A 14,071-nucleotide genomic window follows, 5' to 3' on the forward strand; every position below is an offset into this window, starting at 1 on the left:
GGTGTTTGAAAGATGTCAATTATATCGCATATCCTTAAACCCTTTATAAAATGCCAATTTTGGGTCAAGCACGGTGTTATATTAGGGCACATTGTGTCTAAGAATGGTATTTCCACCGATGAGAGCAACGTGAAGTTGATTTTGGAATTACCCTAACAAGGGTGTATAATGGTTTATGGGACATGTTGGGTACTATCAAAGATTCATCATATTCTATGCTGAAATTCCCAAGCCATTGTATAGATTGCTCATAGTCTTTGAATGGATTGAAGAGTGCCAAAAACCATATGATCAATTGAAGCAAGCACTAGTTAGTGCACAGATTTTAAGACCACCCAACTAGGACCTTGGATTCCATGTGCACATCAATGCATCAAATTTTGATATAGGATGCGAATTAGCATAACCTGGGGAATTCAAATTAGATTACCCGTCTCGCCAATTTGCTTTGCTAAACAATTAAATGATGTAGAAATCAACCACACCACAACTGAACGTGAAGGGTTGGCCATGGTATATGCTGTTAAGAAATATAGACATTACTTGTTGGCCAATAAATTTGTATTCTTTGTGGATCATCAAATCCTATTATATCTAGTGAACAAGCCACCATGCACCATAGGGAGGATCACGTGATGGTTACTCTTACTATTGGAGCTTGACTTTATGGTCACGACGATAAGGAAAAGATCACAACACATTTTGGCACACCATATGTCAAGGATTCCAAACGGAGAACCTGCAAACTGGTGTAAACGATAATCTTCCATACGCATGTATGCTCAAGATTAATATGGTGCCTGAGTGGAGCGAGTAAATATCTACATACCTAGCTTATGATTTTCCATAGGATCGACCTTTGATCAAGGATAAGATACATCGGCTTATTAAGCTAGCTGCACCATATCAATTAATTGTAGGAGAACTATACAGGCTGGGTAAAGACGATATCCTTAGAAGACATGTGCGAGAAGATGAATTCGTTACAGTATTAGAAGAAGCACACTCAGGAATTGTCGAATGATATTTTACTAGAGAAGTCACAATTTGCAAGGTTCTTCAAGTAGGACTATGGTGGCCAATGTTGTTCGGAGACGCCATAGAATTAGTGAAGAATGTCAAGGGTTTGCTATTCTGCAAACAAAAAGATAGGATGCCACTTACCCCTATAATTGTAAGACAACCTTTTGAGAAATGGGGTATTGATTTTGTTGGACCCATTAGTCCAGTAGTGCATCCGTCTCACAAGCTCGATATGTGATCGTGGCCACAGATTATTTCACCAAGTGGGTAGAGGCGAGAGCCGCTAAAAAAGCTGATGCTCGAACTACGACCAAGTTCTTGTATATGAACAAATTATTTCCAGATTTGGCTACCCGTTAGAATTAGTCAGTGTGATCGGGGATCATACTTCATCAATGAGGTGATTGAATATTTACTCATGGTATTCCTATCACCTTATTATCCATAGACAAATGGCCAATCTAAGAGCACTAACAAGATTCTATGTGCTATCTTGACCAAGACCTTAGAAGCCAGTAGAGTGGATTGGGAATATAAGCTGATTGCAACATGATGGTCCTATCGTACGTCGTATAAGGTAGTGAGTGACGGGATATACTCCCTTTCATCTAACTTATGGCATCGATGCGGTAATGCCTATGGAATTCCTAGTTCTAAGCCTACGTATTATGGTACAAGAAAGGCTTACAGAGAATGCATTAGCCCGAGAGGTTGATTAACTTGGAAAAACTGGATGAAACACGGCTAATTGCATCGCATGGGCTTATGGTCGAGAAACTATGGAGAAAACATTGGTTTAACCATAACCTAAAATATAAAGAACTTGAAAAAGGGAACCTTGTCCTCATGTATGGTGTTGGAAGCACCAAGAAAAAGAAATTGAAACACCAAGGGTTAGGACCTTTTAGAGTGTCCAAGGTCACCCCACAAGGGTCAGTCAGAATCAAAACTATCGATGGGGTCGAAATGGAGGGGTATATCAACGAAAGCAAGCTGAAAAAATATTATGGACCCCTGACCCAAGAAATTCTCGCAGAAAAACATCTTTTGAAACAAAAGAAAGAGCTAGAAGAAGAAAAAATCAGACAGGCTCAAGAGGAAGCCAAAGCTAGAGAAGCTAAAATAAAACAGAGACTCCAAGGAAGAATGCTACATGTAAACATGGCTTCACTCACAGTGCTTGAGGATGATGACCTGGATATTAAACCTGCACGCCTCAGTGTACATGTCTCTACAAAGGGTAGTCAAACAAAGAGCATTGCATTAATTGATACGGGATCAAGTCACAACTTGATTTCCTATGAAACTTGGGTAGCTCTGGACAAATCGACCTAGAGGCAACTAACGACCAAGTTCACAGTGTGCATCTGTAAGTTATACAAACCATGGGATTTTTGAATGTTAACATCTCCATCAGAGATAATCCCCTTGTTGGGAAGGTAGTTGTTATGCTTGCAGGAACAATGGAAGAGGAGATGATTCTAGGAAAATCCTGGATTTGCGCCACCAAATGTATCCACAAAAGCACTATATGTATCCAGTAAGACAACAATGAATTCCCAAGTCCTAGCTTAAAGCCCAAGGATATTATGATAATGACAACACCACAGGGGTGTCTGGGCAAAGAAACAAAGATACATGTAAGAGCCAAAGGAACCAGAACAGGGATAGGAAGCAGCAACCCAGCAAAGCTCGAGCACAATTGAGCAGTCAAAAGAGGTGGGTAAGAAAAGACCTACTAGCAGCGTAGGGATACTATCAAGTAGCCGTAAAAGTATGGGTACCAAGTAATAACAAAAAATCTAGTGCGGTGTTTACCTCCAAAAGAACAAAAGAGAGCCACAGGCACAAGCAGACTCAGGGCCCACCAACTAAATCATGTGTTAAGGCAACCCCAAAACAGGTTTGGAGGAAGAAAACCATTCACCCAAGTAAACAGGAGAGTGCAACACCAATAGTCAAGACATCACACACCCACCAAAGAGATCAAGTAGGGCCAAGTTATGGACAAGGGTAACGCTGAAGTGAACCGACATGCACAAGAAAAACAATAGGTTCACAAAGATTCGATAGATGTACTCCTCCACAGGATGGAAGGAAAAGTAAGGAGTTCTCACTCATAACTAAAGCATCTATAACAACACATACGCACAAGCTCCAAAGTACCAACTTGGTTCCCATGGAAACAAGAAAGAGGAAAGGGGACAAGGAGTACCTAGATACTGTTGAATTTGCAGCAATGTGATGAGCTATGGTGGATCAAATGCAAGAATCAACATGATTAGCAAGTACTTAGAAAGTGATTAAGGAAAATTAGTGCACAATTAATCTAATAGTATAATGTAGGCATGGATACTCAAAAACCAACAAATTCTCATTAGGCCAATGCCTCAATTTATATCTTTTACATCCACAAGGTGCCAAGAACCTATTCCCACTAATTTCTCCTTGATTTGCGCCACCTCCCCTACATATGGGGGCACCTTTTCCTAGAATCTTTCTACACCCCTATATTCACTCATGCTACCCTTGATTCTCTCATCCAGTAGATTCTTCTCACCTTTTCACTGCTACCCCAAGTACAAGCCGTGAAAGAACAGCTAGCGGTAGTCGAGGCCACACACAAAGATACAATTGTTAAAGGTTTAAAGGCTATAGAGGATCGAGAAACAAAGATAACAGCAGTGGAGGAGCATAACATGATGCTAAGCAAAACAATTGTTAGGAGACACAAGGAAAATGAGGCCCTCAGCAGGTAGCTAGAACAAGCTAAAGAGCAACTCTAGAAAGAAGTGGCACATAACAAAGAAAAGGATGTGTAGCACATGACCCAACTCAAGGAAGCTCATGCCACCTTTCAAGCTAAAGAAGAAGATTTTACTAGACAAATAAGCGAGCTCAAGGAAGAAAATGCTACCGCTCAACAAAAGGTAACTAGCCTGCAAGAAGCTGAGTGAGAACTTCTAAACAAAACACATGCAAAGAAGATAAGAGAGGTGAATGAGAGTATTAGTGCCAAGAACAAGGCAATGGAACAGATGCTGGAGAGTCACCAGCAGGTTTTCGAACATGTCAACCACACCATTGTGCCGATTCACAAAACAGGGGATATGCTAGATCCGAGCAACTACAGGACGGTTATGGTTGGCCACTATGGACTACGTAATATGTTGTTTCTTCCGACTCATTATCCTCATCCTCATCCTTGAGCAGGTGCCAACAGACCAATGGAGAACGCTTAGTCTTCAACCTCAATGAAGGCCCAAATGGGCATTGAAGCTCATGTCCATATGCTGTGGGTCCTAGGTTCAAACCCCACCAATTGCATCTCCTGCGGCGGTTGTCCTTTTGTGAGCAAAAGAGGTGTCCCCTTCGCTAGGTCGAACCTTGGAAACTGAAAGTAAATTTTCTACCTCGACATTTGTGATGTGGCTTTTCCATGAATGATTTTTTGCTAAGGTTAAATTGTCAAAAGTGTGAAACAACCTATCTAATCAATTCACATTTTCATGCTTGCGTATTCACATTTTTGTGCTTGCTTAGTAATTTTATATGCTAATTTGCCAACAACCATTATAAGGTCTGCTCTTGCCAATCCTCCTTCTCGTCGACACCTACATCCACCACTCCACCTCCTCTACCCGCCCGTCCTCCTTCTCCTCCCACCAATCCTCCTTCTCTCACACAACTACAGCCACCACTCCACTTCCTCTATGTGCCCCTCCTCCTCGTCCTCCTCGTCCTCCACCTCCCCTGAGTAGGGCCGTGTGACCCCTCCACATAAACGCCTAGAGACCCAAAGCCATGTGAGACCCAAGCCAAACCCATCTGTAGAGCTGCGTGTCCCAAGCCAACCTACCTATAGAGTCGTGTGACCCAAGTAGAGACTCTTTAGAGCCTTGTGCCCCTAGACCTCTCAGTATTTCTACACAAAGATTTCATGTGAAAGGAGAGACTATACATTATCAAACGTCAGAAAATTCGATTTGTAAAAAGCATATTCTCCACAAAGCGCCTAAATTGCCTGATTAATTCGGTACTGGCGAGAGCAACGGGGGAAAAAAATGGGGTTCATCACAGAGTTTTTTGGGCACGTGATCCGGCAGAGCATGGAGGACCCGGAGGAACGCGACCGCAAGATCAGGGAGCACGTGATGACCACGAAGGCCCAGTGCGAGAAGGTGAAGGAGGGTTGGGCCCACCCTGTGAAGCCGTACGGTTACTGGACCACCGACAAGTACAACTTCAAGTATCTCCTGGACCTCAAGATGAGCAACGTCCAAGGCCGCCACGACCCTTATGACAAACTGCCATGATTATCTTTCCCATGTAAGCCCGTATCAGTTTATGCAGTTCTTACAGTATTAGGCCATTCTTAATGTAAGCATTAATCAGTTCAAAGTACTCCAGTGTGATATCAATCATGCGGGCTTCGTTTTGAACTGATAAGAACATGCCTAATGGCATCGAGCCTAGTGCCAAGGGTTTGGACTCTCCGTGCGGAAACTCGGGTTTAAATTCCACACTCGCTGGTGGATGCCTATATCAATCTCTCAAATAAAACTAATAAGAATATACTTTAATGGTTTCTTTGACGGGCAAGAAATGAGCTTGCTTGCTAAATCTGTCCACAATGGTCCAAATAGCATCATTCCCATGCCGGGATCTAGGCAAGTCCATAATAAAATCCATAGTAATACTTTCCCAAGGTTACAAGGGAATAGGCAATGGCTGAAGCAAACCTGGAGGTTTTTGCCTGTCAAACTTTACCTTTTGGCAAGTAATACATGCACGTACATATTCCTCAATGTCTTTACGCATGCTTGGCCAAAAGAAATCTCTCTCAAGGAACAATCAATACGGGTCCACATATGATAGCATGCTTGAGCTGCAAGAAGGCATCCTGTTCTTTTGGAGTCCTTCTTTGTGAGATCATGTAGAGGGGTGGCTATTATAGCAAAATGCCTTATAAAACGCCTATAATATAAACATAATCCCAGAAAACTACGTAGTTGATGTACGTTTTGCAATTCTGGCCAATTCCGAATGGTTTCTATCTTTGCAGGATCCATTGTTACTCCATCCTTGGATACAATGTGACCCAAATAATGTATCTCGGAAAGAAAGAACTCACTTTTCTTGGCATTAATGAAAAGTTTATGCTTCCGTAACTCTTCGAACACTCTATGTTCCTGCTCATTCTTGGAGAAAACCAAGATGTCATCAAAGAATACACCTGTGAATTTGCAATGGGGTCGGAATATCCTATCCATCGTACGATTAAAGGTGGCAAAAGGCACAAAAGCTGTCCTGAATGCAGTTTTATGGACATCTTCTGGCACCACTCGTATTTGGTGATAACCATTTTTCAAATCAAGACGGCTGAAACAAGCCGAACCATCAAGCTTATCCAAAATGTCATCAATACGCGGAATTGGAAATCTATTCTTGATAGTAAGCTTATTTAAAGCTCTATAGTCCACACACATGCGGAATGACCCGTCTTTCTTTTGAACAAGAAGCACGGGAGAGCAATAAGGTGAGGAACTAGGCTGAACCAAATCTTTCTCTAAAAGCTCATTTTCCTGCTTCATGATCTCTTCTTGTTGTGCGGCACTCACACGGTATGCGGGTTTGTTAGGTGGAGAACTGCCTGGCATAAGATCTATGCGATGATCCTCGGGCCTTTGGGGAGGTAATTCACCTGGCAATGCATCAGCAAAACAATCGTTGAATGCATGAAGAAAATTCAGCCTATCGTACGTCATAGCATCCGCATTTTGTTGATTTGGTACAATGCTATCACGAACAAAAGCCAAGTACGCAGAAAGACTCTTTTTCATTGCTTTATTAATCTGGATGTGAGATACAAGTGGGATGGAATCCCCTTTCTTGCCGGCATCAATGAAATGCATGCGGCCTCTATGCATAAAAGAAATCATGTTTGTCTTGTACTCTTTGCGGGGCTCAAGCCTATGATGCCATGGCTTGCCCAGCAATACCTCACATCCATTAAGTGGTGCAACTAAGAAATGCTCATTATCAAGGTAACCCTAGATATGTATGCGCAACTTTTCTATTAGTGGGGTAATCTGCACCTCTTTACCAATAAAGGCAGCTTCTGCTTCAATCTGAGGTTCCATGTTCTCAGCCTCAATACCCAAGGCAGCTGCCGTTTGTATAGAGATGAAGTTATCAGTTGCACAATCATCAAACATAAATAAGGCGGGTTGATTCTTCAGGAGGTTTGTTGGTGGTGTCCACAAAGCCAAAGGGGGTGGTAGTCCTGTGAGCCAGATAGGTTCTCGGGCGACGGTCCCAAGGGAGGATTATCCTCCAAGGGTGATGTGAGAGTGCCAGACTCATTTCTCAGGAATGAAGACCAAGACGGTGTTCAGAGTCAGGGCAGGAATGGATTGTGGACTAGAGGAAAACAGATGGATAGATCTTCGTCAGAGACAGAGTGGTTTGGAGAACATGCCGGGTTTTCAGAGAAAAAGAGTTGCCAGGGATGGATGATGACAGAGGGACTTCAGGACAGGATTGGGATGATGACAGTCATCCAAGAGCAGGTTGGAATCCCGTCATCAAGTTTAGCAGAGGGGGATGCCATGTGCATCATAGATGCCATGGACATTTTCAGGGCTAAATCCAGAAGAGGCAGCCAGATAAAGAGTACGAACCAGGTAAAACCAGAATGATAGAGCACAGAGCACTTTTGGCAGTGTAGACTGGAGACAGGCATGGAGAGAAAGCTGAAGATCAAATGGCTGTCGGCTGCAGGACAGGTGTTGCTGGCTGCACACAAGGCTGTCGGCTCCTCATGGATGTGGTTGGCTGAACCAGAAAATAGGGGCAGTAGCAGGCGCATCATGCTCAAGGAGGAGATCCAGTCGGGGCTGCGTTAAAGTATTTAATGCACTTATGACTGGCCGACCAGCATAAAGGGTGTCCAAGACCCATATAAAAAGGCAAGGGTGCTCATAGATTGAGTCATTCACTCCACTAGGGAGTGGGTCCCAATAGTAGAAGATTTTGGTGTGTTACCACCTTTTATGTAAGGCAGCCTATGGCTGTAGTAGAAGTACCTTTTTGTACCATATCAATATACTGAATTTCCAGCACTTTTCTCTCTCTACGCTCTCTCTATATCTGCGTTTTGCATCAAATGGTTTCCAACAGTGTTTAGTGCTGAAAGAAGACTCCCAGAGCTTCCGCGTGTTACATAAACTGATGAATAAATTGATTAACAGCTAAATGATCACACTTACTATCATACTTTCTAAAATTTGGTTGAGTTCGGATGACGGTCATTGATGTCGTGAGAGTCTGGCTAGTGGCACCTATGGGTGGAGAAACTGAACAGAGGGTGTGTTGAAATTGCAGATGCATGGCCTCCTTTTTCCACTTGTGTTCGAGTATCATTCGCTCTCGATCGAGCTCTCGTTAGTGCTCTCCTGAGCTACGAGGTTAGTTTGACGGCAGCCTTCTTCAAGCCTGCATTGAGCTTCCTCATAGTCTTGTCTGTTTGCTTTTTCTTGTTGCTCTCTTGCTTTTGCTTCAGCTTTTTTCTTCCCACCGTCTAGCCTCATCCTCTCGTCTTTGTTGTTCCATAGGAAGATGAAGTCGGGGGTAGCTGGTGGAGTGGGCTTTGCTGCGGTAGCCTCCAAGAGTTTGAGATCCTCCATGAGAAGTTGGTTTTGTGCTCGGAGTAGAGCTATGGTATCTGTTGTTGGTGGAAGAGCATGGACTCCTTCGAGGGAGACGTCTTCTTGCTGATGTGTACTCTCCTATGTAGAGATTTTACTGAAGTTGGTGGTCGTGCCGTAGCGAAGTTTGATCATCCAAGTATGCTCTCACGCTAGGATGTTGTGTGTGTGGACAAGCTAAATCTGATACCAATGTAACATGCAACGGAATTATTTGAGATGTAGAATCTTGTCACACAAAGTCTCACACCGCCTTCTTTATCTTGAGTTTTGCGAGTCTTTAGCAATCCACTTTATCACTTCACACTTTAAGAGATGAGAGAGAGAGAGAGAGAGATCTGTACACCTTATTGGGTCCCAAATTACCCACTGAAGGGCCCCCTCCTATTGCTAGGAGTAGTTGTTTTATTACTTTGAAGAGAATGACTTGGGACTGTAGATAAGCCAAACACAAGACCTTCGGAAGACCAAGAGTAGGGCTGAACTTTACATGGCTGTAGAAGCACCAATGATGTCCAATCTCAAGGCCAATGCACTCTGCCAAGGGGCTGTAGGGAGGCTGCAAATTGTGGCTAAGAGATGGGCTGAATTGGGATTGTTCCGGGCTATGAATATGCAGGATGAATGCATGAATATGAATTGGGATTGTTCCAGGCTGTGAATATGCAAGATGAATGCATGAATATGCTGCGTATACCTTCACCCGGGAGGATGGAGCAAACGATGATGTATGCATGTGTCGAAATCTGCTGTAGGCTGAGAAACGCAAGGGACTGAAGTGCTTCTTCCTTGGCTGATTGTTGATGATGTGTTTTATGCTGCTGAATGCTTCTATGCTTCAAGCGATGATGATCCAAAGGGCTGAATGCTGAGATGAATGATGAGATGCAAAATGATGCTATTTATATGGAGTATATGGCTGGTCGGCTGGCTATAGAGCTGGCCATTTATATGGAGTATATGGCTGGTCAGCTGGCTACAGAGCTGGCGCATAATAAAATGCTACACAACTTGTAATAATGTGATAAATGCTGAATAATATGATAATAATGCTGAATAACGCTAATAAATATGCTGAATAATATGATAATAATGCTGAATAATGCTAATAAATATGCTAATAATGCTAAATAAAGTTCTAAGGCTTCTACAATGGTTTACATGCACATGGGGATGAATGCTATGCAAATGCAGACCATGATATGATGCAAACCCTAAGGCTTCTACTGACTCTACATGCATGAATGATTCTCTTCAAGTGGGTTAAGGGACTTGATTGACTAACTAACTGACTCTCTAAGGCTGAGGAATGACCTACGTAGCTCGTGCTTGACATATCCTGGATTGAGGATTACAATGGGGCCACAGCATACGACATTTTCATATCCTAAAGGGTCCTGATGCATTGTTGATGAGCCATCTTGTCACCATGCACTATAGTGCAGAGTGCATGTGACATGGCCCTTGGAATGCTTTAGCACTTTGTGAATTATGAGATGACTAAAAAGATACTCTAGGCAATGCTTATATAGCACCTTTTATGCTGATCGGTGGGTGTAAATAAGGGTCGGCCTGATGGAAAATACTCCATGACCTGATTTCATGCTTAGTAATATGCGCCTCTTTTGCCTATTGCTCTGGCTGCCAGTTTGCTATGTTGTCCAACTTGCGTAGGCTGCCCAATCTGGTTGGCCGCCTGCTGGCCAGCCCTCTATGGCTGGCCAACTAGCTGGTCAAGCGATTGGGCTGGCCACCTTGCTGCCCAGGCCCCCCTCTAGGCGTGGCCGACAGCATGCCCAGCCATGATGGCTGTTGGGCGGCCTCTTGGCCCTAAAGGTGGCCTACAAGGCTTGTCCCTTTTCTTAGGCAAGGGATACAAACCCTTTTGTGGGGTAGCCCAAAGGGCTGCCCCTTTCTTCTAAATGCAACTACTCAGATGCCTGGTATCAGGCTACAAACCAAACACCCGAACATGTGTCATCATTCTAGAGGGTGACTCACAGTACGGACTAGGATTGCTTCATGTGCGGGACTTGCACACCTGACCAAAACCATGTACGGGACTTGTACATTTGACCTTGGATGCTTAGAGTGGAACCCTGGCTGACTCGTCTCCCAGATTGGGGCTCACAAGGGACCAGTTTCCACTCCAAGTTTCCTTTCCAAGTCCTACACGTGCTTGTACAGATAAGTCCACGTGGCATCCAAGTGCGGGATGCACATGACTTCTCAAGCTCTTGTGATTCAATTGGGTCTTAGGCTTATCTAGTTTGTTTAGTCTATACACACACTTCTTGTATTACTCTTCCCTTGCTTGTGATGGAGCAAGAAAGTCATCCACTTTATGTTTCAACGTCTCCATCCCTTGCCACTCTTCTACGAAGTGTCTGTTCTGGGAGAGCTCTGTTCGTGGTCTCATCCTCACTCATGGCACATTTAAAGCTTGGTGCAAAAGCAGAATCCTGTTCGAGGCTACGTTTGGAGATTGTTCATGTAGCTTGACATCCAATAGGTGCCATCATTCTATCAGCACCAGATTGGGCCAGCACAGGCTATCTTCGGCTCACACCTCCTTAGGGAGGGTTTGTTGGGAAAATTCAATGTAAAAGGAGTCTTGTATAAGTGTGAACTAGGCCTTAAAATAAAGCAATTCCTGTGTGTGAACAACCGCCAGTATGTGTGGGTTCTTTGTATGTGGCAACAACCCCTTAAGGACTTATGTAAGCAATGATGTGTTACTCAGTGGACACTTGGCACCTCATCTTGACATGTGGCAACTTATGGCCACACCTTGTAAAGGGGGGGTCTCCTATAAAAGGACCATTACTATAATGAAAAACGTGTACTTGCAAAGATGTAGTCTCTTGTGCATCTGGCTTTATTAGTTTAGGTTTAATTATTATTAAAGCTTTTTATCATAGTCACATGGGATGCAAAATGGAGACAGGGAACGGGGATGGAAAAGATTGACAATGGCCATTCCCTGTGACTATAGAGTGACATGGGACGGGAATGGGAATGGGAAGATGCTGCCATCCCCGACGACTAGATGATCGTAATAACTTATGAGCCTAGTTTTCACTTATATAGGCTTGTGAGCTTTATAATTAGCCCCACTGCTTTCATAAGCTTTTAACCCTATAATTACTTATAAGTATGCCTCCCCTCTCTTCCCACGTTAGGGATCTCTCCCCACTAGGGGCCCCATGTACGGCCTCCAGCGTCACCCTGGGATAGTGTGCACATGTCTTGGATGTACCAATGGGTGATAAGTTTCACCAAGGGCTTGTAGAGTTTTGTATCAAAACTTGCCCTTGTGGAATACAGAAACCAGAAGTAGACGAGGGGAAAAAGGGGGGGGGGGGGGGGGTGGGGACACTCTCCATCCCTAGTGTGGAGTGCAGAGCACGTAGTACAGCACATACACAGATTTTGTTTTTGCATCCGTTCAGTTAAGTGAAATATTAAGATCTGGTCAAGCTTGTTTCAGGCTAAGCCATGGATGTGACATGGGGGCATGAACGTATAATCAACTAATACTCAATGAAGGTTACAATCCATGATTAGTGACAATAATCAGCATTAGCCTAGCCTCTTTTGTTAAGGCAAATCAGCTACACCTAACCTAACCTTGGTAATCACTCCCTTCCATATGAGGGCTCACAATTTTCCCTAAGCCTGATGAATTGAAGAGGATCCATTTGCATGTCATCCGTGAAATGTTGTCTCTAATTGACGAAGTAACAAACATAACCTAATGGCTTATTTTAGAATGAGGGATGCACACCTGTGTTGAATTGGGTTGAAAAGAATCAGGTGATGGTATACCATTGTATGGGAGTTAATTGTAGGTCTAGAGTTGAAAGCTCAAAAGGGGGGCTAAACTTACAAGTGTAATTGGTCACATGGCAACCATTAGGCAAGGGGGGATCGGCCAATCATGTGATAGAAGCCCCAATTGTGGGAATACCAAATGGGGATTTCAGGAAAAAAGAATCATGCCTTGGTCGAGTCATGGATGGGAGGTGAGTTAAAGAGGAGCTATTTATGTGTCACGAGTTGAGAAGAATTAGGTGATGTCATACCATTGGATGGGAAGGGGTACAAAATGGTTTAGATTAAATTGAAGTGTCTAAGTTTGTGCTAATGAACTTGAGTCCTTTTGATGGAAGCTAATAAAAAGTTGCCATTAGTGATTATACTGCTTTCCACTCACTTGTCAAAGGGCTTATGGGAGACTAATTTGTGCATACAACAGATGTGTAAGTAGTATATGTCAATAGAATTTTGTTCTCTGTTTTAGCTCTGGAATAATGACATTGATTGTTATTATACCTTGCAGGTGCTTAGTATCAGCGAGGTTGGTGCAAAATTGAGGGGTTTCCAGCAGAAGAGTTTATCTGGGAGAACTCATACTTCTTTCAATTCTCTTGATTCTGTATTGTAGATGATGATGATGGTTGTGACTACAATAGTGAGTTCGGACAATTATGTGGTATAAGCTACCAAATAAAGGAAGCTTCTCTCATATGTGCGGTGACTAACCTTCTTTCTGTGTGGTTTTTTTTTTTGTGTGGCTTCTGTGAACCCTTGGAAGTTATTGCAGTGCAAGAGGGGTGTCTGCTGCATCAAATATATTTTTGCTCTCCATTTTAGTGGGGAACTTCTTGAAACATTTCGTCACAGGAGGGCTGTTTTAGGGGATGGTGTGTGTGTGTGTACACACACACACACACACACACACACATATATATATATATTTGTGAGAGAATCTTGCATGAGAAAAGATGAACTGTTAATTGAATGGGTGAGTTTAAGGTGGTGGGCAGCAGAGAGTGGGGAAGGGATAAAGAGTGCAAAGTAAATACTGTTTCTTGAGAACACTAGACCCCTAACATAACCATAAAGTTTCCATCGATGTTGCAATTCGCAGGAGAAAATCTGGTCAAAATACAATGACAGTATCCGTTTGTCCTTGAATGGCAAGAGCATGTGGTTTTCGATTGGATGCCTTACTACATCCCGCTAGGAACACTCTGTGAGGCATTGTGAAGGTGCCCGGTTTTAGTGAAGTCGGTTAAATAGGCAGCCTCCTATTGCCACTAAAATGAACATTTCTTGAATGCATATTGCACTACCAGCGTCTTGTAACAAGCATGCACCCGATCATACTCTTGGAGTTCCATAGGAAGCTATCTGTACCCATAGGACCCAAGTAACATGGTGAGCTCAGTGAATTCTTGCTGATGCAGAAATGTGAGCCATCTCTAGGTAATTAAAAGGTCTTACTGTCTCCAGTTACTAAAGAAAATATTCTTCATTTGGAGTGAAAGAAGATA

The 14,071-nt window shown here is 43.2% G+C and overlaps 1 protein-coding gene across 1 annotated transcript; it reads left to right on the top strand.

The window, feature by feature from the left end:
- Positions 1–5,026: 5,026 nt before the first annotated feature.
- LOC147625992 (NADH-ubiquinone oxidoreductase) lies at positions 5,027–13,260 on the top strand. Its single transcript, XM_086817882.1, has 2 exons — positions 5,027–5,352; positions 13,075–13,260. The coding sequence occupies exon 1, from the start codon at positions 5,088–5,090 to the stop codon at positions 5,337–5,339; it is 252 nt and encodes an 83-aa protein (XP_086674008.1). The 5' UTR covers positions 5,027–5,087; the 3' UTR covers positions 5,340–5,352; positions 13,075–13,260.
- The last annotated feature ends 811 nt before the right edge of the window (positions 13,261–14,071 follow it).

The sequence above is a fragment of the Cibotium barometz genome, chromosome 23 (assembly GCF_041138505.1).
Source record: "Cibotium barometz isolate CiBa-2024 chromosome 23, ASM4113850v1, whole genome shotgun sequence".
NCBI classification, from domain to species: Eukaryota; Viridiplantae; Streptophyta; class Polypodiopsida; order Cyatheales; family Cibotiaceae; genus Cibotium; species Cibotium barometz.

Coding starts and splice junctions, on each gene's coding strand:
- LOC147625992 (XM_086817882.1), top strand. CDS start 5,088: ATGGGGTTCATCACAGAGTTTTTTGGGCACGTGATCCGGCAGAGCATG.